Below are 27,229 nucleotides of genomic sequence, written 5' to 3'. Positions count from 1 at the left end.
TAAATCCCATGTCATAGTGACATTTCATGTTGAATTTAAGTTAGTTGACAACTCAACCAAATTGAGCCTAAATCAAAAATAGACGAACTGACGTCTGTGCCCAGTGTGCTACATCTATAGCCTACAGAAATATTTATATTTAGTAAATAAACCAAGCAGCCATTAAAATACAGGCCATGTCATGCTGCACAAATCACCTCCTCGCCTTCGGTCCTCCCATGTTTTCTCCCTCCTGCGAGCAGCCACGCTTTGGCTTTCATGAATCACTCACACATTTATTATTCGGCTTTACTAAAATCACTCTCGTTTTTTTAAGTGGATGATACGAATAATATAATTTGATAGCCGAAAATAAAACTAAAAGTGGATTTGTTGCGGATAAGTCGACGTTAGCAACAAAGTAGCCGCTCGCGCGCAGTGGTGGAGTTCTCAATTATTGTAACTTTTTATGTTTTTTTTTCTCCAAAGAACGAGAGCTTCACGCTTTTAGGCGCACGGTGCGTTGAAAAATAACTATTTACAGAAAATATAAAATAGCATATTTTTTATTGTGCGTTCTTTGGTTGCCTATGACAGTGGTTATCCGGGGGCAACGTCTAACAGCTTTATAGCGTCAACCCACCCTGGATGGAGCAATCCGGTTAACTTTATAGCAATAGCAAAACTCTGTTTGTAGATCAATTGTCATCGTGCACGGTTAGTGTGAGCTGGATATCCCGCCACGGCACTATGGGCTGCGGGTTGAGGAAACTGGAAGACCCAGAGGACAGTAGCCCCGGGAAGATATACTCCACTCTGAAGAGACCGCAAGTGGAGACCATAACAGACACCGTTTACGAGTATGTGCTACTGGACTTCAGTTTTGAAGGTAACGTTATGCGTTAGGATATCATCTCACATTCATTGATAAAACAAAACGGGGTACTCTGGATTTATTCTAAACAATGTTTCTTTAGATATTGACTCTGCTACACTAACTGAATGTAAGAAAACAAAGAAACATGAATTACTATTTTCTTATGAAATAGCCTGGGCTACATCGAAGTCTTGCCCCCATTTTTACAATGTATGGCTTTTCCTTTTCAAACATTGTCTTACAAATTGAAGATTTGTTTTTCAAATACAAGCGTCTTTCTTTGGGCTGATCCTAATTGGAACGAACTACATGTGTGTATCCAGATTCCTGTGCTCTGGCTACTCTCTGTTCTCTTAGCAACCGCTGTCATTTTATTATCCAGAGAAATAGGTCAGGATATTTTTTTTTGCGTGCGTGCGTGCGCGCATCCATGTGGGATGAACGATACAGTACCTACTACTGCAGACACCTGCCACCACATTAGAATATGATTCATGATCATCTGAAACTGCCACAACAGCCTTCGTCAAACAGAATATTTTTTGAGCGTAATCCCGACATGAAGAGTTTGAGACTCGGGCCGGTTGATGTTGTACCCATGGTGGCCTATTTGGAAGGGAAATTATGATTAAGTAAAGCCATGTTAACAGTGGCTGGTGTCCTTTTGAATTGAGTGTTGGTTTATAAAGTGTCTGGTATAATCGAAACAATGGTGTTGAAATCAAATAATGGTCATCAAAGCCATCCTAATACAGGGGTTAGTCTTTTTGCCCTAGCACTACTCATCTGATTCAAATCATCTAAGCTTGATGATGAGTAGTTCAGCTGTGTAGAGCTAGGGCAAAACCCCCTAAACGCTCACCCCAGGACCCAGTTTGCCCTAAACACTCACCCCAGGACCCAGTTTGGGAACCCTGCTCTAATACAAATGACATCTTGGTCTGTAGACTGGGACTCCCTGGGGAGCCACCACTCTCTTGCTCGCTGTGGTACCTCTGTGTCATCATGGCTATGAACTTTAGATGTGATTAGATAGGTCTGCATGGGTTATTGGGTTTGGGCTGACTCAGTAAAGAGTGGCATGGCGCCCAGCCCAGGGGTTGGGATTAAAGCCCACTAGTTGATAGAGTTCATACAGTCACTCTTATTCTACACCACAGACCATTTTAGTATCTGGACATAGCCAGGATTCATTTGAGTATATTCTCAACAAGCGTGTGTGTGTGTTTGTTCAAAAGTGCTTTTTTTTGGAAGATCAGCAGAAAGTCATGAGTTTCCTCCACACCAGCCACATATTACCAAGACCAGTTCAACTGGCTATAGGAGTCTCTGTCTGTGTAGGCTGGTTGTGACTTCCATACCAACCGAAACCTGGTCAAGAATAAAACATGGCCTCATATACCTTATTGAAATACTGTATTACTTATTTTAAATATCAAATGATATGTCTAGTACGACTATGTACATAATAAGACTGTGGTACAGGTTGTCAAGTTCAACCCTAAATACCTTGAGTATGTTATTGAAATGAGGAGCGGTGACTGGAGACAGAGAGAAGCTGTATAATAGATGTCCTGAGGGTCTTTTTTGGAGCGTACATAACCCTGAACGTGACTGAGCTCCATTCCCGAGTGCAGAGCACCTGGCCTGCAGATGTCTCAGAGACAAAGCAAAAAGCACATCACAAGAATAGCTCTCTCTCTGCTATGTCAGAGTGCCTCGTGTCTGGCTCTAGGCCTGTGTAGAATAGAGACATCCACACACTGTTGAATGACAGGAATACTCCAAAAAGTGTCTGGAAATGCAACAAATATATGTTTTTACTTTGATGCTCATTGGTCAAGAATTAAAAGGAAGAATTAAAAGGACTGCTGTGCCTACTGCTTTTCATGCCTTTATGTGTTGCTTGTCTGGCTGTGTCACAGAGTTATCTTTATTCCATGTGGGGGATCTTAGCCACATTTGATGCTTGCTGTTGATACTGTATTTTTCCCAAGCCAAGTGTCTCCCACGACCTCGAGTATCAGGCCAAGTGTCTCCCACGACCTCCAGGACCAGGCCAAGTGTCTCCCACGACCTCCAGGACCAGGCCAAGTGTCTCCCACGACCTCCAGGACCAGGCCAAGTGTCTCCCACGACCTCCAGGACCAGGCCAAGTGTCTCCCACGACCTCCAGGACCAGGCCAAGTGTCTCCCACGACCTCCAGGACCAGGCCAAGTGTCTCCCACGACCTCCAGGACCAGGCCAAGTGTCTCCCACGACCTCCAGGACCAGGCCAAGTGTCTCCCACGACCTCCAGGACCAGGCCAAGTGTCTCCCACCACCTCCAGGACCAGGCCAAGTGTCTCCCACCACCTCCAGGACCAGGCCAAGTGTCTCCCACGACCCCCAGGACCAGGCCAAGTGTCTCCCACCACCTCCAGGACCAGGCCAAGTGTCTCCCACCACCTCCAGGACCAGGCCAAGTGTCTCCCACCACCTCCAGGACCAGGCCAAGTGTCTCCCACCACCTCCAGGACCAGGCCAAGTGTCTCCCACGACCTCCAGGACCAGGCCAAGTGTCTCCCACGACCCCCAGGACCAGGCCAAGTGTCTCCCACCACCTCCAGGACCAGGCCAAGTGTCTCCCACCACCTCCAGGACCAGGCCAAGTGTCTCCCACCACCTCCAGGACCAGGCCAAGTGTCTCCCACCACCTCCAGGACCAGGCCAAGTGTCTCCCACGACCTCCAGTACCAGGCCAAGTGTCTCCCACGACCTCCAGGACCAGGCCAAGTGTCTCCCACCACCTCCAGGACCAGGCCAAGTGTCTCCCACCACCTCCAGGACCAGGCCAAGTGTCTCCCACGACCCCCAGGACCAGGCCAAGTGTCTCCCACCACCTCCAGGACCAGGCCAAGTGTCTCCCACCACCTCCAGGACCAGGCCAAGTGTCTCCCACCACCTCCAGGACCAGGCCAAGTGTCTCCCACCACCTCCAGGACCAGGCCAAGTGTCTCCCACCACCTCCAGGACCAGGCCAAGTGTCTCCCACCACCTCCAGGACCAGGCCAAGTGTCTCCCACCACCTCCAGGACCAGGCCAAGTGTCTCCCACCACCTCCAGTATCAGGCCATGTGACTCCCACGACCTCCAGTACCAGTGCATTCCACTAGATAGATAGACAGGCTGACTGATTACCATGCTCTCTGCTGCAGAGCCTCTGAGAAAGATGTTTCAGTGTGAGGTAGAGCTAAACAGATTATTAAGGATTAGAACTAATGTCCTTAATCACCAACCTATGATCTGTTTCATTGTTGTTCTGGGCTTTAGTCTAAACCAGTGGGCTTTAGATTTAGTATTAACATCAACACTGGACCTGCCTGATGATTGGGGATTAGTTAGAACACGTTCCAGCCTTCTTCACCACGCTGTCTGTGTGGGTGGACCATTTCAGTTTGTCTGTGATGTGTACACCGAGGAACTTAAAACTTTCCACCTTCTCCACTACTGTCCCGTTGATGTGGATAGGGGGTGCTCCCTCTTTGTTGACGTTGAGTGTGAGTTTTTTTCCTGACACCACACTCCGAGGGCCCTCACCTCCTCGCTGTAGGCCATCTCGTCGTTGTTGATAATCAAGCCTACCACTGTTGTGTCGTCCGCAAACTTGATGATTGAGTTGGAGGCGTGCGTGGCCACGCAGTCGTGAGTGAACAGGGAGTACAGGAGAGGGCTCAGAACGCACCCTTGTGGGGCCCCAGTGTTGAGGATCAGCGGGGAGGAGATGTTGTTACCTACCCTCACCACCTGGGTGCGGCCCGTCAGGAAGTCCAGTACCCAGTTGCACAGGGCGGGGTCGAGACCCAGGGTCTCGAGCTTGATGACGAGCTTGGAGGGTACTATGGTGTTGAATGCCGAGCTGTAGTCGATGAACAGCATTCTCACATAGGTATTCCTCTTGTCCAGATGGGTTAGGGCAGTGTGCAGTGTGGTTGAGATTGCATCGTCTGTGGACCTATTTGGGCGGTAAGCAAATTGGAGTGGGTCTAGGGTGTCAGGTAGGGTGGAGGTGATATGGTCCTTGACTAGTCTCTCAAAGCACTTCATGATGATGGAAGTGAGTGCTACGGGGCGGTAGTCGTTTAGCTCAGTTACCTTAGCTTTCTTGGGAACAGGAACAATGGTGGCCCTCTTGAAGCATGTGGGAACAGCAGACTGGTATAGGGATTGATTGAATATGTCCGTAAACACACCAGCCAGCTGGTCTGCGCATGCTCTGAGGGCGCGGCTGGGGATGCCGTCTGGGCCTGCAGCCTTGCGAGGGTTAACACGTTTAAATGTTTTACTCACCTTGGCTGCAGTGAAGGAGAGACCGCATGTTTCCATTGCAGGCCGTGTCAGTGGTACTGTACTGTCCTCAAAGCGGGCAAAAAAGTTATTTAGTCTGCCTGGGAGCAAGACATCCTGGTCCGTGACTGGGCTGGATTTCTTCCTGTAGTCCGTGATTGACTGTAGACCCTGCCACATGCCTCTTGTGTCTGAGCCGTTGAATTGAGATTCTACTTTGTCTCTGTACTGACGCTTAGCTTGTTTGATAGCCTTACGGAGGTAATAGCTGCACTGTTTGTATTCCGTCATGTTACCAGACACCTTGCCCTGATTGAAAGCAGTGGTTCGCGCTTTCAGTTTCACGCGAATGCTGCCATCAATCCACGGTTTCTGGTTTGGGAATGTTTTAATCGTTGCTATGGGAACGACATCTTCAACGCACGTTCTAATGAACTCGCACACCGAATCAGCGTATTCGTCAATGTTGTTATCTGACGCAATACGAAACATGTCCCAGTCCACGTGATGGAATCAGTCTTGGAGTATGGAGTCAGCTTGGTCGGACCAGCGCTGGACAGACCTCAGCGTGGGAGCTTCTTTTTTAAGTTTTTGTCTGTAGGCAGGTATCAGCAAAATGGAGTCGTGTTCAGCTTTTCCGAAAGGGGGGCGGGGCAGGGCCTTATATGCGTCGCGGAAGTTAGAGTAACAGTGATCCAAGGTTTTTCCACCCCTGGTTGCGCAATCGATATGCTGATAAAATTTAGGGAGTCTTGTTTTCAGATTAGCCTTGTTAAAATCCCCAGCAACAATGAATGCAGCCTCCGGATAAATGGTTTCCAGTTTGCAAAGAGTTAAATAAAGTTTGTTCAGATCCATCGATGTGTCTGCTTGGGGGGGGGATATATACGGCTGTGATTATAATCGAAGAGAATTCTCTTGGTAGATAATGCGGTCTACATTTGATTGTGAGGAATTGTAAATCAGGTGAACAGAAGGATTTGAGTTCCTGTATGTTTCTTTCATCGCACCATACCTCGTTGGCCATAAGGCATACACCCCCATCCCTCTTCTTACCAGAGAGGTGTTTGTTTCTGTCGGCGCGATGCGTGGAGAAACCCGTTGGCTGCACCGCTTCGGATAGCGTCTCTCCAGTGAGCCATGTTTCCGTGAAGCACAGAACGTTACAGTCTCTGATGTCCCTCTGGAATGTTGTCCTTCTGGAAGATTCTCCCATCTCCACAGAGGAACTCTAGAGCTCTGTCAGAGCTCTTGGTCACCTCCCTGACCAAGGCCCTTCTCCAATTGCTCAGTTTGGCTGGGCAGCCAGCTCTAGGAAGTTATTGGTGGTTCCAACTTCTTCCATTTTTAAGAATGATGGAGGTCGCTGTGTTCTTGGAAACCTTCAATGCTGCAGAAATGTTTTGGTACCCTTCCCCAGATCTGTGCCTCGACACAGTCCTGTCTCGGAGCTCTACGGACAGTTCCTTTGACCTCGCTGTGTGGTTTTTGCTCTGACAACTGTGGGATCTTATATAGAGAGGTGTGTGTGCCTTTCCAAATCATATCCAATCAATTGAATTTCCCACAGGTGGACTCCAATCAAGTTGTAGAAACATCTCAAGGATGATCAATGGAAACAGGATGCACCTGAGCTCCATTTCAAGTCTCCAAGCAAAGGGTCTGAATACTTATGAAAATACGTTTAAAAAATATATATTTTTTATAATAAATTTGCAAACATTTCTAAACCTGTTTTCGCTTTTTCATTATGGGTTATTGTGTGTAGATTGCTGAGGACTTTTCCATTTTAGAATAAGGCTGTAACGTAACAAAATGTGTAAAAAGTCAAGGGGTCTGAATACTTTCAGAATGCACTGTATGATTTACCACACAGTCTCAGGAATGGAAATGTATTTGGTCTTTACTGAGTCACAGAAGTCTTCTTTTTTATTTTCTTACACCTTATTTGTAGAGCAATCTTCAAAATGTTATTAAATGTGATGTTCTGGTGCCTCTAGGTCCACTCAGAAAGCTGATTGAGGACCTTACTACTGATCAATGTGATGTTCTGGTGCCTCTAGGTTCATTCAGAAAGCTGATTGAGGACCTTACTACTGATGAATGTGATGTTCTGGTGCCTCTAGGTCCATTCAGAAAGCTGATTGAGGACCTTATTACTGATGAATGTGATGTTCTGGTGCCTCTAGGTCCACTCAGAAAGCTGATTGAGGACCTTATTACTGATGAATGTGATGTTCTGGTGCCTCTAGGTCCATTCAGAAAGCTGATTGAGGACCTTATTACTGATGAATGTGATGTTCTGGTGCCTCTAGGTCCACTCAGAAAGCTGATTGAGGACCTTATAACTGATGAATGTGATGTTCTGGTGCCTCTAGGTCCATTCAGAAAGCTGATTGAGGACCTTATTACTGATGAATGTGATGTTCTGGTGCCTCTAGGTCCACTCAGAAAGTTGATTGAGGACCTTATAACTGATGAATGTGATGTTCTGGTGCCTCTAGGTCCATTCAGAAAGCTGATTGAGGACCTTATTACTGATGAATGTGATGTTCTGGTGCCTCTAGGTCCATTCAGAAAGCTGATTGAGGACCTTATTACTGATGAATGTGATGTTCTGGTGCCTCTAGGTCCATTCAGAAAGCTGAGGAACTTATTACTGATGAATGTGATGTTCTGGTGCCTCTAGGTCCATTCAGAAAGCTGATTGAGGACCTTATTACTGATGAATGTGATGTTCTGGTGCCTCTAGGTCCACTCAGAAAGCTGATTGAGGACCTTATTACTGATGAATGTGATGTTCTGGTGCCTCTAGGTTCATTCAGAAAGCTGATTGAGGACCTTACTACTGATGAATGTGATGTTCTGGTGCCTCTAGGTCCATTCAGAAAGCTGATTGAGGACCTTACTACTGATGAATGTGATGTTCTGGTGCCTCTAGGTCCATTCAGAAAGCTGATTGAGGACCTTACTACTGATGAATGTGATGTTCTGGTGCCTCTAGGTCCATTCAGAAAGCTGATTGAGGACCTTACTACTGATGAATGTGATGTTCTGGTGCCTCTAGGTCCATTCAGAAAGCTGATTGAGGACCTTACTACTGATGAATGTGATGTTCTGGTGCCTCTAGGTCCATTCAGAAAGCTGATTGAGGACCTTATAACTGATGAATGTGATGTTCTGGTGCCTCTAGGTCCATTCAGAAAGCTGATTGAGGACCTTACTACTGATGAATGTGATGTTCTGGTGCCTCTAGGTCCATTCAGAAAGCTGATTGAGGACCTTATAACTGATGAATGTGATGTTCTGGTGCCTCTAGGTCCATTCAGAAAGCTGATTGAGGACCTTACTACTGATGAATGTGATGTTCTGGTGCCTCTAGGTCCATTCAGAAAGCTGATTGAGGACCTTATAACTGATGAATGTGATGTTCTGGTGCCTCTAGGTCCATTCAGAAAGCTGATTGAGGACCTTACTACTGATGAATGTGATGTTCTGGTGCCTCTAGGTCCATTCAGAAAGCTGATTGAGGACCTTACTACTGATGAATGTGATGTTCTGGTGCCTCTAGGTCCATTCAGAAAGCTGATTGAGGACCTTACTACTGATGAATGTGATGTTCTGGTGCCTCTAGGTCCATTCAGAAAGCTGATTGAGGACCTTACTACTGATGAATGTGATGTTCTGGTGCCTCTAGGTCCACTCAGAAAGCTGATTGAGGACCTTACTACTGATCAATGTGTTTTTTTTATGACTGCGTTTTTCTTTCTGCTTCCATTTTGTATTATGATGTATGTATTTCTGCAATTCAGGGTTTGTATGTAAAGGAGACCATGGTCTCAGTATGACTCCTTGATAAAATGTAAATACAATTGGTGTGAAAATTACCATACGAGTTGGCAAGACGGTACAAATAGATCTAGGATTACCAATAACCTATGGGCAATTCCACTGTCACCGAATTACTCTTTGACTCAGTTTTTTCACTTTAAAATGTATGCCAAACAAAAAACATTGATTTCAAGGTTTGCACAAGGGCGACTTTTTACCAATTTCCACACATTTTTTAAAATGAACTGCGCAGATACCAACTGATAACGTAATTACGGTGTTCTTGCTCAGGTTTTTATGCAAGATTCCAAGATGTCTGCAGAAAGAATGGGGTGTCAGCTATGACATGGTGATTGAAGTGGATTTACACCCAGTAACGGAATTAAATCATGGGTTCCTCATCTGTACTACACGGAAATTAATCATTATAAATGTGAATGTCATTCTCCTCATGTTTCACAAGTTTGGACATCACAGTGCAGTACAATGCAACAGAGGAGGGTACAGTATACTGTACTCTACTGTACTCTGTATTGTACTGTGCCCTACTCACTACTGTGCTATCCAAACATACATCTACAATAGGTTCAGATTTGGTCCGGTCCGTCTGCGGACGTTAACATCAAGGCCAGGGTGGACTGACCCAAAGTCCATGGCTGTCCGGTGCTCAGTGGGTGAGGATTCTGGCTACAGTAAATGCAAAGAGATTGGGCTCATTGGTTGGTGTCAGAAAGAGCTGGGTGAGTTGAGGAAGAGAAAGATGGGCCTCCCGAGTGGTGCAGCGGTCTAAGACACACTCTTGGGAAAAATGCAGTGTGTGTGTGTGTGTGTGTGTGTGTTTTTACAGGTAGGATGAGTTACACAAATTATTTAGCTTCAGTTGGCTGGTATGTGACGGTGGCAAAGTTGGTTTGACTTCGGATAGACTCTCTCTGGGGCTAGTTAGAGACCATCAATAAATTATACAATCTAAATGGGACTTATCATGTTGTATACCTTTTTTAGTTCGCATTAAATGCTTTCAATATTTGTATATGAATTTATAGTTGGAGGGTTTTAAATCATTGAAATTTGGAGCTATTAGAATTGTAACAGTGTCACATGTACATTGTGTAATTTACCAATGGTCCCTAACGAGTTCCATAGGGCTATCCAAAGTCAACCCAAATTTACCACGGCTATTACGATTGGGTCGCATGAACCTGCATTCCGAATTGATGATTACTTGTGTGCTGCCAGCTGTTGGCGGGATTGAAACAAACCCAACCTTAATTTATGTTGTTTAGTCTCACTAATTAAAGTTTTAGACAACTAACTTTATGACCAAAATTATTCTATTTACACTTTGTAGTACATTTTGACAGTAGAATGACTCGTATCGATGCCACATAGGCTGTTTTCTAAACAATAAGTTGTTTTTTTAGGGGCAGTTGCTCTTTAAATTTGGAAGAGACTACAAGGTCAGTGGTACCAGCCGACCTGGCTGGTGTTATGATATGGTTCAACACACAGTGAAGAATCAATTCTGCTCAGCTCAATTGAGTTTCCAGTGAACTCGAGGGACCCTGATTGGCAGAACGGTATTACTGTTTAGCTAATGTAATGATCTGCTAGCAGAGATGGATACATTAGTAGGTTAAGTGCCTTGATAATCACATTAAGATGAACCTTTCCTCTTTGCTATGAGATCGACAGTATCACACTCGCTCTCCGCTTTCATGTTTATCTCCTGAACTCCTGTAGTACAGTGCCCTCAACATATTCAAACCTCTTGATTTTTTTCATACATTTTGTTGTAACCAGCCTGAATTTAAAATTGATTAACTATATTTTTTTTGTCACTGACCTACACACAATACCCCATAATGTCAAAGTGGAATTATGGATGAAAGGATGAAAAATAAAAACAGATTGAATATCCCGTTTGATATAACAACATTGTAGTTACTCCACAATACTAACCTAATTGACAGAGTGAAAAGAAGGAAGCCTGTACAGAACAAAAATATTCCAAAACATGCATCCTGTTTGCAACAAGGCACTAAAGTAATACTGCAAAGGATTTGGCAAAGCAATTCACTTTTTGTCCTGAAAACAAAGTGTTATGTTTGGAACAATTCCAATACGACACATTATTTAGTACCACTCCCCATATTTTCAAGCATGGTGGTGGCTGCATCATATGGAAGTACAGAGAGGACATATTCCTTCAATTCTGACCAGTTTCCCAGTCCCTGCCGATGGAAAACATCCACACAGCATGATGCTGCCACCACCGTTCTTCACTGTGGGGATGATGTTCTCGGGGTGATGCGAGGTGTTGGGTTCGCGCCAGACATAGCGTTTTCCTTGCTGGCCAAAAAGCTACATTTTAGTCTCATCTGACCAGAGTACTTTCTTCCATATGTTTGGGGAGTCTCCCACTTGGCTTTTGGCGAACACCAAATGTGTTTGCTTATTATTTTCTTTAAGCTATGGAGTTTTTCTGGCCACTCTTCCGTAAAGCCCAGCTCTGTGGAGTGTACGACTTAAAGTGGTCATATGTACAGATACTCCAATCTCCTCTGTGGAGCTTTGCAGCTCCTTCAGGGTTATCTTTGGTCTCTTTGTTGTCGCTCTGATTAATGCCCTCCTTGCCTGGTCTGTGAGTTTTGGTGGACGGCCCTCTCTTGACAGGTTTGTTGTGGTGCCATTTAAAAAATAAATGGATTTAATGGTGTTCAAAGTTTCAGATTTGTTTTTATAACTCAACCCTGATCTGTACGTCTCCACAACTTTCTCCCTGACCTGTTTGAAGATCTCCTTGGTCTTGGTGGTGCCCCTTGCTTAGTGTGTTGCAGACTCTGGGGCCTTTCAGAACAGTTGTGTGTGTGTGTGTATGTGTATATATATATATATATATATATATATATATATATATATATATATATATATATATATATATATATATATATATATATATATATATATATATACTGAGATCATGTGGCACTTAGATTGCACACAGGTGTACTTTATTTAACTAATTATGTGACTTCTGAAGGTAATTGGTTGCACCAGATCTTATTTATGAGCTTCATAGCAAAGGGGGTGAATACATATGCACACATCACTTTTCAGTTAACTTTTCAAAAAATTCTATAAATTATTATTATTATTTTTTTCATTTCACCTCACTAATTTGGAATATTTTGTCTATGACTATTACATGAAATCCAAATAAAAATCCATTTAAATTACAGGTTGTAATGCAACAAAATAGGAAAAACACCAAGATGGATGAATACTTTTGCAGGGCACTGTCAGCCCTGAACGATGCCTAACAGGCAGCCCTGTCTCCCTGGCTGTATTCCACCACCAAGACCACAGCCAATCACATTTAAGCAACAATGCAGCTACAGAGCCTTCAGAAAGTATTCATACCCTTTGACTTATTCCATATTTTCTTTTGTTACAACCTGAATTTTCTCACCCATCTACACACAATACCCCACAATGACAAAGTGAAAACATGTTTTAAGAAATGTTAGCACATTTTTGGAAAATGAAATACAGAAATATCTAATTTACATAAGTATTGTAATACATTTGTTTTTTTCATGATATTATACTTTGACAGAGTATTTTGTGTAGATCATTGACAAAAAAAATGGAAAATATGGAAAAAGTCAAGGGGTGTGAATACCTTCCGAGGGCACTGTATATTTGGAATCAATCAAGCATCACTTTCTCAGTGCAATTTTTAAGTAAAAAATAGGTATTAGGTTAACAATAGAGAAGGGGGAGAAAAAAATATTTAAAAAAAACAGTAAAATGACAGTGAAAATAACAGTAGCGAGACTAAATACAGGTGGTACCGATACAGAGTCAATGTACGGGGGGGGGGGGGGGCACCGGTTAGTTGGGCTATTTGAGGTAATATGTAGATGGAGGTATAGTTAAAGTGACTATGCATAGATGATAAACAGAAAGTATCAGCAGCATAAAAGAGGGGTTAGCGAGGGTTGCCTTATGGTCCTAGACTTGGCGCTCTGGTACCGCTTGCCATGCAGTAGCAGAAAGAACAGTCTATGACTCGGGTGGCTGGAGTCTTTGACAATTTTTAGGGCCTTCCTCTGACACCACCTGGTGTAGAGGTCCTGGATGGCAGGCAGCTTAGCCCCAGTGAGGTACTGGGCCGTACACACTACGCTTTGTAGTGCCTTGTGGTCGGAGGCCGAGCCGTAGGTTTTGTAGGGCCTGCTTCACGACTGTCTTATTGTGTTTTGGACCATTCTAGTTTGTTGGTGATGTGGACACCAAGGAACTTGAAGCTCTCAACCTGTTCTACTACAGCCTTGTTGATGAGAATGGGGGTGCGCTCGGTCATCCTTTTCCTGTCGTCCACAATCCTCTCCTTTTGTCTTGCTCGCGTTGAGGGACAGGTTGTTATTCTGGCACTACCCGGCCAGGTCTCTGACCTCCTCCCTATATGCTGTCTCATCGGGGATCAGGCCTACCACTGTTGTTGTCTGCAAACTTAATGATGGTGTTGGAGTCATGCCTGGCCATGCAGTTGTGAGTGAACATGAGGTACAGGAGGGGACTGAGCACGCACCCCTGAGGGGCTCCAGTGTTGAGGATCAGCGTGGCAGATGTGTTGCTACCTAGCCTCACCACCTGGGGGCGGCCCTTCAGGAAGTCCAGTATCCAGTTGCAGAGGGAGGTGTTTAGTCCCAGGGTCCTTAGCTTAGTGATGATCTTTGAGGGCACTATGGTGTTAAACGCTGAGCTGTGGTCAATGAATAGCATTCTCACGTAGGTGTTCCTTTTGTCCAGGTGGGAAAGGGCAGTGTGGAGGGCATCATCTGTTTGAGCGGTATGCAAATTGGAGTGGGTTTATTTTGGGATGATGGTGTTAATGTGAGCCATTACCAGCCTTTCAAAGCACTTCACGTCTACGGAAGTGAGTGCTATGGGTCTGTAGTCATTTAGGCAGGTTGCCTTTGCGTTCTTGGGCACAGAGACTATGGTGGTCTGCTTGAACCATGTTGGTATTACAGACTCAATCAAGGACATATTGAAAATGTCAGTGAAGACACTTGGTGTGTCCGTTTATCCTCATTCCTTCTCTCCTCCTTTTGCCAGTTTTCTCCCTCTGTCTCACTTTTACACAAACTCTCCCTTTCACAGACCAGTTTTCTGGCTCATAAAATCTTTCTGTAAACCCACCTTTTTTTGCGCCACACTTGGTATCTGTCCATCTCCTTCCCCCTCTCATTTCACCCTATTTTCTTGTCTCCTTCTTCCCTCAGTCACCCCCTCTCCCCCCCTCCTGTGCTCCCCCTCTTCTCTCCACGCTTTTTCTCACACATGGGGAGAACAGAGGGCTCAGTGTGTGTGTTGACAGGGGTGAGCTGTGGGGACGGGAGTGGGTGTGAGGGGCCTTTAAGAAGGGAGATGGAGAGCGACGTCAGCACCCCGGCCAGAGAGTCATACGTGTGTGTGTGTGACACTGGAGACTGGATGAATAGCCCGGCGTTGAGCTCCACTAGGGAGCTATTGGTCGAAGTGTGTCACTCTCCTTGCTCTAGAGCTCAGGTGGGGACCCATCACACACGGTGAGATGACAGAGACACTGCCAGGTCAAAAGCTTCCCTTTCACTGCTTCCCTGGCCACCCACTCGTCTAGAGATTTCACTGTGATCTGGACTTGCCAGGATCTTTCTGTTTCAACCATGGCCAAATTCAGCCAGGCTCTGCAAAATTCACATGGAGAAATGTCAGTAATAAGCTCTTATCTCAGTCTGAGGTGTTTGTGTGGGAGTGTGTGAGTGTGCGTTTTGAGTGAGAGAGTTTTGTGTGTTTGTTCAGTCTGTTGGAATGTGTTGAGCGTGTTGTTATGTCCAAGAATGGGCCGTCTGATTTGGTGTTGTGTTTTTGTGCGCTTGCATGCATGCTTGACTGTGATTGTGTTTACTTGTGTGTGTGTGTGGCACAGAGCCCCTGTGAACAGACCCTCTTTGTGGACACAAGAAGTATATAGTGATGGTGGTTGTATAACTCTCCAGAGACTCCACTAGATTACACCTCACATTACCAACACAACGCCCCCTCAACACAGACAAGAACCAACTTCTAAACAACAACAACATAAACAACAATCCAGCAGCATAAACAACAATCCAGCAGCACAAACAACCAGCACTAAAGTATCAATGCAAGAGACCAACTCGATGCAACAACACTGCAAACCAATCAAAACATACGCCATGCCAGCCTTAACTTTGCTTCACGGAAACATGGCACACTGGAGAGGCTATCGGAGTCGGTGCAGCCAGCGGGTTTCTCCATGCATCGCGCCGACAGAAACAAACATCTTTCTGGTAAGAGGGGCGGGGGCGTATGCCTTATGGCTAACGAGACGTGGTGTGATCACAGAAATATACAGGAACTCAAATCCTTCTGTTCACCTGATTTTAGAATTCCTCACAATCAAATGTCGACCGCATTATCTACCAAGAGAACTATCTTTGATTATAATCACAGCCGTATATATTCCCCCCAAGCATTCATTGTAGCTGGGGATTTTAACAAGGCTAATTTGAAAGCAAGACTCCCTAAATTGTATCAGCATATCGATTGCGCAACCAGGGCTGGCAAAACCTTGGATCATTGCTATTCTAACTTCCGCGACGCACATAAGGCCCTGCCCCGCCCTCCTTTCGGAAAAGCTGACCACAACTCCATTTTGTTGATCCCTGCCTACAGACAGAAACTAAAACAAGAAGCTCCCACGCTGAGGTCTGTCCAACGCTGGTCCGACCAAGCTGATTCCACACTCCAAGACTGCTTCCATCACGTGGACTGGGATATGTTTCGTATTGCGTCAGACAACAACATTGACGAATACGCTGATTCTGTGTGCGAGTTCATTAGAACGTGCGTTGAAGATGTCGTTCCCATAGCAACGATTAAAACATTCCCAAACCAGAAACCGTGGATTGATGGCAGCATTCGCGTGAAACTGAAAGCGCGAAACACTGCTTTTAATCAGGGCAAGGTGACTGGAAACAAGACCGAATACAAACAGTGCAGCTATTCCCTCCGCAAGGCTATCAAACAAGCTAAGCGTCAGTGTAGAGACAAAGTAGAATCTCAATTCAACGGCTCAGACACAAGAGGTATGTGGCAGGGTCTACAGTCAATCACGGACTACAAAAAGAAAACCAGCCTAGTCACGGACCAGGATGTCTTGCTCCCAGGCAGACTAAATAACTTTTTTGCCCGCTTTGAGGACAATACAGTGCCACTGACACGGCCTGCAACGAAAACAACATGCAGACTCTCCTTCACTGCAGCCGAGGTGAGTAAAACATTTAAAAGTGTTAACCCTCGCAAGGCTGCAGGCCCAGACGGCATCCCCAGCCGCGCCCTCAGAGCATGCGCAGACCAGCTGGCTGGTGTGTTTACGGACATATTCAATCAATCCCTATCTCAGTCTGCTGTTCCCACATGCTTCAAGAGGGCCACCATTGTTCCTGTTCCCAAGGAAGCTAAGGTAACTGAGCTAAACGACTACCGCCCCGTAGCACTCACTTCCGTGATCATGAAGTGCTTTGAGAGACTAGTCAAGGACCATATCACCTCCACCCTACCTGACACCCTAGACCCACTCCAATTTGCTTACCGCCCAAATAGGTCCACAGACGATGCAATCTCAACCACACTGCACACTGCCCTAACCCATCTGGACAAGAGGAATACCTATGTGAGAGTGCTGTTCATCGACTACAGCTCGGCATTTAACACCATAGTACCCTCCAAGCTCGTCATCAAGCTCGAGACCCTGGGTCTCGACCCCGCCCTGTGCAACTGGGTACTGGACTTCCTGACGGGCCGCACCCAGGTGATGAGAGTAGGCAACAACATCTCCACCCCGCTGATCCTCAACACTGGGGCCCCACAAGGGTGCGTTCTGAGCCCTCTCCTGTACTCCCTGTTCACCCACGACTGCTTGGCCACGCACGCCTCCAACTCAATCGTCAAGTTTGCGGACGACACAAGTGGTAGGCTTGATTACCAACAACGACGAGACGGCCTACAGGGAGGAGGTGAGTGCCCTCGGAGTGTGGTGTCAGGAAAATAACCTCACATTCAACGTCAACAAAACTAAGGAGATGATTGTGGACTTCAGGAAACAGCAGAGGGAACAATGCTTTAAACAATGCTACCTAATATAATGTTTACATACCCTACATTATTCATCTCATATGTATACGTATATACTGTACTCTATCATCCACTGCATCTTTATGTAATACATGTATCACTAGCCACTTTAACTATGCCACTTTGTTTACATACTCATCTCATATGTAAATACTGTACTCGATACCATCTACTGTATCTTGCCTATGCTGCTCTGTACCATCACTCCTTCATATATCTATATGTACATATTCTTTATCCCCTTACACTTGTTTATAAGACAGTAGTTTTGGAATTGTTAGTTTGATTACTTGTTGGTTATTACTGCATTGTTGGAACTAGAAGCACAAGCATTTCTCTACACTCGCATTAACATCTGCTAACCATGTGTATGTGACAAATACAATTTGATTTGATTTGAACTTATCAGCAACACATTGCTGTTCAAAAAACGATGTACAGTTGAAGTCGGAAGTTTACATACACCTCCTTGATACTCCTTTCCAATACTCAGTTTTTCGCAATTTCTGACATTTAATCCTAATAAAAATTCCCTGTCTTAGGTCAGTTAGGATCACCACTTTTATTTTAAGAATGTGAAATGTCAGAATTAAGAGTGATTTATTTCAGCTTTTATTTATTTCATCACATTCCCAGTGGGTCAGAAGTTTACATACACTCAATTAGTGTTTGGTAGCATTGCCTTGAAATTGTTTAACTTGGGTCAAACGTTTCGGGTAGCCTTCCACAAGCTTCCCACAATAAGTTGGGTGAATTTTGGCCCATTCCTCCTGACAGAGCTGGTGTAACTGAGTCAGGTTTGTAGGCCTCCTTGCTCGCATACGCTTTTTCAGTTCTGCCCACAAATTTTATATGGGATTGAGGTCGGGGCTTTGTGATGGCCACCCCAATACCTTGACTTTGTTGTCCTTAAGCCATTTTGCCACAACTTTGGAAGTATGCTTGGGGTCATTGTCCATTTGGAAGACCCATTTGCGACCATGCTTTAACTTCCTGACTGATGTCTTGAGATGTTGCTTCAATATATCCACATAATTCTCCATCCTCATGATGCCATCTATTTTGTGAAGTGCACCAGTCCCTCCTGCAGCAAAGCACCCCACAACATGATGCTGCCACCCCCGTGCTTCACGGTTGGGATGGTGTTCTTCGGCCTGCAAGCATCCCCCTTTTTCCTCCAAACATAACAATGGTCATTATGGCCAAACAGTTCTATTTTTGTTTCATCAGACCAGAGGACATTTCTCCAAAAAGTATGATCTTTGTCCCCATGTGCAGTTGCAAACCATAGTCTGGCTTTTTATGGTGGTTTTGGAGCAGTGGCTTCTTCCTTGCTGAGGGGCCTTTCAGGTTATGTCGATATAGGACTTGTTTTACTGTGGATTTAGATACTTTTGTACCTGTTCCCTCCAGCATTTTCACAAGGTTCTTTGCTGTTGTTCTGGGATTGATTTGCAGTTTTCACACCAAAGTACGTTCATCTCTAGGAGACAGAACGAGTCTCCTTCCTGAGCAGTATGATGGCTGCATGGTCCCATGGTGTTTATACTTGTGTACTATTGTTTGAACAGGTGAACGTGGTACCTTCAGGCATTTGGAAATTGCTCCCAAGGATGAACCAGACTTGTGGAGGTCTACATTTTTTTTTCTGAGGTCTTAGCTGATTTCTTTTGATATTCCCATGATGTCAAGCAAAGAGTCACTGAGTTTGAATGTAGGCCTTGAAATACATCCACAGGTACACCTCCAGTTGACTCAAATTATGTCAATTATCAGAAGCTTCTAAAGCCATAACACAATTTTCTGGAATTTTCCAAGCTGTTTAAAGGCACAGTCAACTTAGGGTATGTAAACTTCTGACCCTATTGGAATTGTGATTACGTGAAATAATCTGTCTATAAACAATTGTTTGATACTCCTTTCCAATAAATATCAAGGGTCTTATTCTGGTGACATGATGATCGTTGCTTGGCTGCCGTTTGACAAATACAAATAATATTGCTGTTATCCATAATAACCTCATAATGTGGGTAGCCTACCCACATTGTATCTGCGAGCTGTTGGCTAGAGCACATTTGCTTTATAACGCAACAGTTTTTGTGACGAAAGTATCAGAAGAGTTGAAAATACTATGGAAATCCATTTAACTTGTATTTTTCACTCGGTACATGGGAATTTTATGGCAAAAGTTATTTTTATGTGCACTGTCATCACGCACAGGCTTTTATTTGAAAAAAGTCAATTTGCTGGAAATACATCTCTGGTGGGAAAATGCTCATATTGTTTTATGCAGATTTGAGAATATTTGCATGAAAATCTTTTGCAAATTGGATGGAAACATAGCTGCTGGCAGCATTATTTCAGTCGCTCTGCATAAGTGTCTGTCTGATACAGTAAACCATTTCTATCCATTAACCTCTGCATGCTTATTGGACAGTCCAGAGTCTCCAGACTGGTCTCCTCTGGGAGTGACTAGGGAACGCAGTAGGTCTGCTAAAGAGATTAATAAACAGACAGACTGACATAGGAGACGATCTGATTGGTGGTGAGGTCATTTTGGGACTGGGACTCCTGGTGTTAATCTTCAGACAGACAAAGAAGGATGTGATGCTGCTAACCTCTACTCCTCATTCCTCTAGTTTCTGTTGTCATATTATTGACTCACTCTGTTCCTCTTTCCTCCTCTGTTTCTCCTTCTCTTTCCACCTCTGTTTCTCCTTCTCTTTCCACCTCTGTTTCTCCTTCTCTTTTCTCTGTTTCTCCTTCTCTTTTCTCTGTTTCTCCTTCTCTCTTTTCTCTGTTTCTCCTTCTCTTTTCTCTGTTTCTCCTTCTCTCTTTTCTCTGTTTCTCCTTCTCTCTTTTCTATGTTTCTCCTTCTCTCCTTTCTATGTTTCTCCTTCTCTCTTTTCTCTGTTTCTCCTTCTCTCTTTTCTCTGTTTCTCCTTCTCTCTTTTCTCCTCTGTTTCTCCTTGCCACTTGTCATCCTTTCTGTTCATCTCTCTCCTCTCCAGGTAGTCGCCCCACTGTGCAGTATATGTCCTCTCTGTGTGAGCTGCCACAGGCCCTGCAGCCCTACTACATCCAGGGCTATGTCCTCACCACCCTACATCCCATTATCCTCTCTGTTGGACGCACACGCTCCCTGCCCTTCAGCATGCTCTACCGAGCCATCCTCACCCGCCCACGACCCAGGTACCAGACACATACACACGCAAGGGCTGCCTTTTCATGGTAGAAAATTGCCCCATTTCTAGAATCAGTTTGAACTGTTAGGGCGGTATAACACAAACTGACCTGAGATCTGAGTCTAAGCCGTCACACAACGTCCCAGACTAAACAGTTCAGAAGAGTTGGTGCATATATTATGGAAACATTTTGTGACATTTTTGTTCGTTTTGGACTTTGAGGGTTTTTTCAGCTGTTCGGGCCCACACATTTTTTTTCTGGAGACAAGCTGATGTTCGGTACCGAAGTCTTACGCCCCATCATGTGATTGGTCAACAGTAGGGATTCTGTTGTCATTCAGTGATAAACGACTCGTTTTCATACAAATTATTTCATTGAGAAATACTGCACCAAACATCTTAGTTAGGTCAAATTGCGTGACTAAGATCTTGACAAAAGCGCAAAAATGTATGACAGATTTCTTGAGTTATCTCCTATTTAATTCGGACTATTTTGAGGAACTGTATACTGGTTACGGGGTCTCAAAATGGACAAACAGTACTATTGCTACTTTTTTCTCGTTTTTCAAGCGGAATCTTTTTAAGGGAATATACGAGCACACTTGTTCGGTTCAGCTCGACGAGTTGGGCTAGTTGCCAGCTGAACTGAAGTACGCTGATGCCTTAACCCCCCCACCCAACCCTTAATGTATCTGAGTTCAGTACTAAACATGCCACCCAACCAACCTGGGAAATAAACTCAGCAAAAAAATAAATGTTTTTCAGGACCCTGTCTTTCAAAGGTAATTTGTAAAAATCCAAATAACTTCAGATCTTCATTGTAAAGGGTTTAAACACTGCTTCCCATGCTTGTTCAATGAACCATAAACAATTAATGAAAATGCACCTGTGAAACGGCCGTTAAGACACTAACAGCTTACAGACGGTAGGCAATTGTCACATGTATGAAAACTTAGGACATTAATGAGGCCTTCTACTGACGTTTGAAACGCTATTAGCGCGCACCCTGCTAACTAGCTAGCCATTTCACATCGGTTACACCAGCCTAATCTCGGGAGTTGATAGGCTTGTATTCATAAACAGCAGAGCTGCTGGCAAAACGCAGGAAAGTGCTATTTGAATGAATGCTTATGAGCCTGCTGCTGCCGATACCAAGTGTCACTTGGAATGATTGAATGACCTGTATTCTGCTTGTGATAATTAGTGATTCACAGTTTAAACCTGTCTGAATATCTCTTTAAATTGATTTTATTTGATGTTCTCTCCTCTCTTCTGTCTCCTAGCAAGCAGGCGGTGTCCATGTGTCACAGTGTTCCGGTGTTGAAGGTGGAGGAGTGGCCTATCACAGGACAGTCTCTGACGGGTGACAATGTTAGAGCACTGATTGACAGGGTGAACAGTCATGCCCAGGGGGGCGTGAGGTTTGTGGGCTCGGTGCTCCAGCCGGCTGGAGGAGGGGCCAGTAACGATAGGATGCCTAGCCCCAGGAGGGGCTGCCGATCACTCCCACGCACTCCTCCATGTACCCCTCCTGGTGATGGAGACACAGACCTGGAGGAGCACAGCCCTACCAACAGCCCTGGTGAGATTCTGTTTTTCTTGTCCCTGGTCTCATGTTCTCGTCTTTCCTTTCCACCTCTTTTCTTTTTCTCTCTTTCTCATAACTTGGAAGGATGGCAATGCGAGACTAGTTCTCTCATCTGTCTCCTCCCCTGAACAATGTTGACATGTTGGTTATATCAGCTCTCCACACACCCTCAACATGCTGAACCCATCATCACAGCCACACTGTGGAATCCTGGATATTTTCTCCCTTCAACACTCTACTCATCTTCCTCTTATCCCCCTCTCCTCCAGTCGGTCAGTGTAGTTCAGTTTAACTCTGTGTTGTGTGGCCTTTCCTGCCCCAGGACTATCAGTCAGCACCGACTCTTACCCACCAAGCAGGGCACAACTCCTCACCACAGAGACAACCATACAGACTGACATGTCCTTGGAGTTCACATTATAGTTCCCATAACCTCCTTGGCTGTGTTTTTATCTAGCCTTCTCGTTCTCCTCAGTGATGGCTTGAACTGGCAGATTGATCTGACTCGCTTTTGTCTCTCTATCCTCTCTTTTCCCTCTACCCTCTCTCTTCTCCCTCCCTCCCTGCCTCTCTCTTCTCCCTCCCTCCCTGCCCCTCTCTTCTCCCTCCCTCCCTGCCCCTCTCTTCTCCCTGCCTCTCTCTTCTCCCTCCCTCCCTGCCTCTCTCTTCTCCCTCCCTCCCTGCCTCTCTCTTCTCCCTGCCTCTCACTTCTCCCTCCCTCCCTGCCCCTCTCTTCTCCCTCCCTCCCTGCCCCTCTCTTCTCCCTCCCTCCCTGCCCCTCTCTTCTCCCTCCCTCCCTGCCCCTCTTCTCCCTGCCTCTCTCTTCTCCCTCCCTCCCTGCCTCTCTCTTCTCCCTGCCTCTCTCTTCTCCCTGCCTCCCTGTCTTTCTCTTCTCCCTGCCTCTCTCTTCTCCCTCCCTCCCTGCCCCTCTCTTCTCCCTCCCTCCCTGCCCCTCTCTTCTCCCTCCCTCCCTGCCCCTCTCTTCTCCCTGCCTCCCTGCCCCTCTTCTCCCTGCCTCTCTTCTCCCTCCCTCCCTGCCTCTCTCTTCTCCCTCCCTCCCTGCCCCTCTCTTCTCCCTCCCTCCCTGCCCCTCTCTTCTCCCTCCCTCCCTGCCCCTCTCTTCTCCCTGCCTCCCTGCCCCTCTTCTCCCTGCCTCTCTCTTCTCCCTCCCTCCCTGCCTCTCTCTTCTCCCTGCCCCTCTCTTCTCCCTGCCTCTCTCTTCTCCCTGCCTCCCTGCCTCTCTCTTCTCCCTGCCTCTCTCTTCTCCCTCCCTCCCTGCCTCTCTCTTCTCCCTCCCTCCCTGCCTCTCTCTTCTCCCTGCCTCTCTCTTCTCCCTCCCTCCCTGCCTCTCTCTTCTCCCTCCCTCCCTGCCTCTCTCTTCTCCCTGCCCCTCTCTTCTCCCTGCCTCTCTCTTCTCCCTGCCCCTCTCTTCTCCCTGCCTCTCTCTTCTCCCTGCCCCTCTCTTCTCCCTGCCCCTCTCTTCTCCCTCCCTCCCTGCCCCTCTCTTCTCCCTGCCTCTCTCTTCTCCCTCCCTCCCTGCCTCTCTCTTCTCCCTCCCTGCCTCTCTCTTCTCCCTCCCTGTCTTTCTCTTCTCCCTGCCTCTCTCTTCTCCCTGCCTCTCTCTTCTCCCTCACTCCTTGCCTCCCTGCCTCTCTCTTCTCCCTCCCTCCCTGCCTCTCTCTTCTCCCTCCCTCCCTCCCTGCCTCTCTCTTCTCCCTCCCTGCCTCTCTCTTCTCCCTCCCTCCCTCCCTGCCTCTCTCTTCTCCCTCCCTCCCTCCCTGCCTCTCTCTTCTCCCTCCCTCCCTCCCTGCCTCTCTTCTCCCTCCCTCCCTCCCTGCCTCCTCTTCTCCCTCCCTGCCTCTCTCTTCTCCCTCCCTGCCTCTCTCTTCTCCCTCCCTCCCTCCCTGCCTCTCTCTTCTCCCTCCCTCCCTCCCTGCCTCTCTCTTCTCCCTCCCTGCCTCTCTCTCTTCTCCCTCCCTCCCTCCCTGCCTCTCTCTTCTCCCTCCCTCCCTGCCTCTCTCTTCTCCCTGCCTCCCTGTCTTTCTCTTCTCCCTGCCTCTCTCTTCTCCCTGCCTCTCTCTTCTCCCTGCCTCTCTCTTCTCCCTCACTCCTTGCCTCCCTGCCTCTCTCTTCTCCCTCCCTCCCTCCCTGCCTCTCTCTTCTCCCTCCCTGCCTCTCTCTTCTCCCTCCCTGCCTCTCTCTTCTCCCTCCCTGCCTCTCTCTTCTCCCTGCTTCTCTCTTCTCCCTCACTCCTTGCCTCCCTGCCTCTCTCTCTCTTCCCCCTCCCTCCCTGCCTCTCTCTTCTCCCTCCCTCCCTCCCTGCCTCTCTCTTCTCCCTGCTTCTCTCTTCTCCCTGCCTCTCTCTCTGCCTCTCTCTCTCTTCCCCCTCCCTCCCTGCACCCTCAATTCAACTTTTCAATTAAATTTCAGGGGATTTATTGGCATGGGAAACATATGTTTACATTGCCAAACAAGTGAAATAAACGATACAATCTACAGTAAACATTACACTCACAAAGGTTCCAAGTGAATAAAGACATTTCAAATGTCATATCTTTTATACAGTGTTGTAATGAGGTGCAAATAAAATAAATAAACATAAATATGGGTTGTATTTACAGTGGTGTTTGTTCTTCACTGGTTAACCTTTTCTTGTGGTAACAGGTCACAAATTTTGCTGCTGTGATTGCACACTATGGTATTTCACCCTATATATATATATATGTATATGTATATGTATGTATATGTATATGTATATATATGTATATATATGTATATATATGTATATGTATGTATATGTATGTATATGTGTATATATATATATATGGGAGTTTATCAAAATTGGATTTGTTTTTGAATTTTTTGTGGGTCTGTGTAATCTGAGGGAAAAATGTCTCTAATATGGTTATACATTTGGCACAAGGTTAGGAAGTGCAGCTCAGTTTTCACCTCATTTTGTGGGCAGTGAGCACATAGCCTGTCTTTTCTTTAGAGCAAGGTCTGCCTACGGCAGCCTTTCTCAATAGCAAGGCTATGCTCACTGAGTCTGAACATAGTCAAATATTAACTTAAGTTTGGGTCAGTCACAGTGGTCAGGTATTCTGTCACTGTGTACTCTCTGTTTAGGGCCAAATAGCATTCTAGTTTGCTCTTTTTTTTAAAATAAATTCTTTCCAATGTGTCAAGTAATGATCTTTTTGTTTCCTCATGGTTTGGTTGGGTCTTATTGTGTTGCTGTTCTAGGGCTCTGTGGGGTGTGTTTGTGTTTGAGAACAGAGCCCCAGGACCAGCTTGCTTAGGGGACTCTTCTCCAGGTTCATCTCTCTGTAGGCGATGGCTTTGTTATGGAAGGTTTTGGAATCGCTTCCTTTTAGGTGGTTGTAGAATTTAACGGCTCTTTTCTGGATTTTGATAATTAGTGGGTATCGTCCTAAATCTGTTCTGCGTGCATTATTTGGTGTTTTACATTGTACACGGAGGATATTTTTGCAGAATTCTGCATGCAAAGTCTTAATTTGGTGTTTGTCTCATTTTGTGAATTCATGGTTGGTGAGCGGACCCCAGACCTCACAACCATAAAGGGCAATGGGTTCTATAACTGATTCAAGTATTTTTAGCCAGATCCTAAGTTACCTGTGGCACTGATGTTTAGGCTGAGGTATGTATAGTTTTTTTTGTGTGCTCGAGGGCAACGGTGTCTAACTGGAATTTGTATTCATGGTACTGGCAACTGGACCTTTTTTTGGAACACCATTATTTTTGTCTTACTGAGATTTACTGTCAGGGCCCAGGTCTGACAGAATCTGTGCAGAAGATCTAGGTGCTGCTGTAGGCCCTCCTTGGTTTGGGGACAGAAGCACCAGTTCATCAGCAAACAGATATTTGGCTTCAGATTCCAGTAGGGTGAGGCCGGGTGCTGCAGACCTTTCTAGTGCCCTCGCCAATTCGTTGATACAGTTGAAGTTGGAAGTTTACATACATTTAGGTTGGAGTCATTGAAACTTGTTTTTCAACCACTCCACAAATTTCTTGTTAACAAACTATAGTTTTGGCAGGTCAGTTAGGACATCTACTGTGCAAGACACAAGTAATTTTTCCAACAATTGTTTACAGACAAATTATTTCACTATTATTTCACAGAGCGTCCCTGGTTCGCGCCCAGGTCGGGGCGAGGAGAGGGACGGAAGCTATACTGTTACATTGGTAATTTTGACATCATGGGGATATCAAGTAAATCAGCCAAGACCTCAGAAAAAAAATTGTATACCTTCACAAGTCTGGTTCATCCTTGGGAGCAATTTCCAAACGCCTGAAAGTACCACATTGATCTGTACAAACAATAGTACACAAGTATAAATACCATGGGACCACGCAGCCATCATATTGCTCGGGAAGGAGACTCGTTCTGTCTCCTAGAGATGAACGTACTTTGGTGCAAAAAGTGCAAATCAATCCCAGAACAACAGCAAAGGACCTTGTGAAGATGCTGAAGGAAACAGGTACAAAAGTATCTAAATTCACAGTAAAACAAGTCCTATATCGACATAACCTGAAAGGCCGCTGGGCAAGGAAGAAGCCACTGCTCCAAAACCGTCATAAAAAAAACAGACTACGGTTTGCAACTGCACATGGGGACAAAGATCATACTTTTTGGAGAAATGTCTTCTGGTCTGATGAAACAAAAATAGAACTGTTTGTCCATAATGGCCATCGTTGTGTTTGGAGGAAAAGGGGGGAGGCTTGCAAACTGAAGAACACCATACCAACCGTGAAGCGCGGGGGTGGTAGCGTCATGCTGTGGGGGTGCTTTGCTGCAGGAGGGACTGGTGCACCTCACAAAATAGATGGCATCAGGAGGCCGGAAAATTATGTGGCTATATTGAAGCAACATCTCAAGACATCAGTCAGGAAGTTAAAGCTTGGTCGCAAATGGGACTTCCGAATGGACAATGACCACAAGCATACTTCCAAAGTTGTGGCAAAATGGCTTAAGGACAACAAAGTCAAGGTATTGGAGTGGCCATCTCAAAGCCCTGACCTCCATCCTATAGACAATGTGTGGGCAGAACTGAAAAAGTGTGTGCGAGCAAGGAGGCCTGAACCTGATTCAGTTACACCAGCTCTGTCAGGAGGAATGGGCCAAAATCCAGCCAACTTATTGTGGGAAGCTTGTGGAAGGCTACCCAACACATTTGACCCAAGTTAAACAATTTAAAGGCAATGCTACCAAA

The 27,229-nt window shown here is 45.7% G+C and overlaps 1 protein-coding gene across 1 annotated transcript in view; it reads left to right on the top strand.

Moving 5' to 3' along the window:
* The first annotated feature begins 223 nt into the window (after window positions 1-223).
* Window positions 224-27,229, top strand: part of LOC135547614 (raftlin-2-like) — a 39,351-nt gene continuing 12,345 nt past the window's right edge. Inside the window, exons 1-3 of the mRNA XM_064976769.1 lie at window positions 224-868; window positions 20,237-20,417; window positions 21,694-21,992. Of these exons, the coding sequence (XP_064832841.1) occupies window positions 730-868; window positions 20,237-20,417; window positions 21,694-21,992 (619 nt within the window). The 5' untranslated portion in view covers window positions 224-729. The remainder of the gene's footprint in view (window positions 869-20,236; window positions 20,418-21,693; window positions 21,993-27,229) is intronic.

This window comes from Oncorhynchus masou, chromosome 10 (assembly GCF_036934945.1).
Source record: "Oncorhynchus masou masou isolate Uvic2021 chromosome 10, UVic_Omas_1.1, whole genome shotgun sequence".
NCBI classification, from domain to species: Eukaryota; Metazoa; Chordata; class Actinopteri; order Salmoniformes; family Salmonidae; genus Oncorhynchus; species Oncorhynchus masou.
Note: the sequence above shows the minus strand (reverse complement) of the source record. Positions and strands in the feature narration are given on the sequence as shown.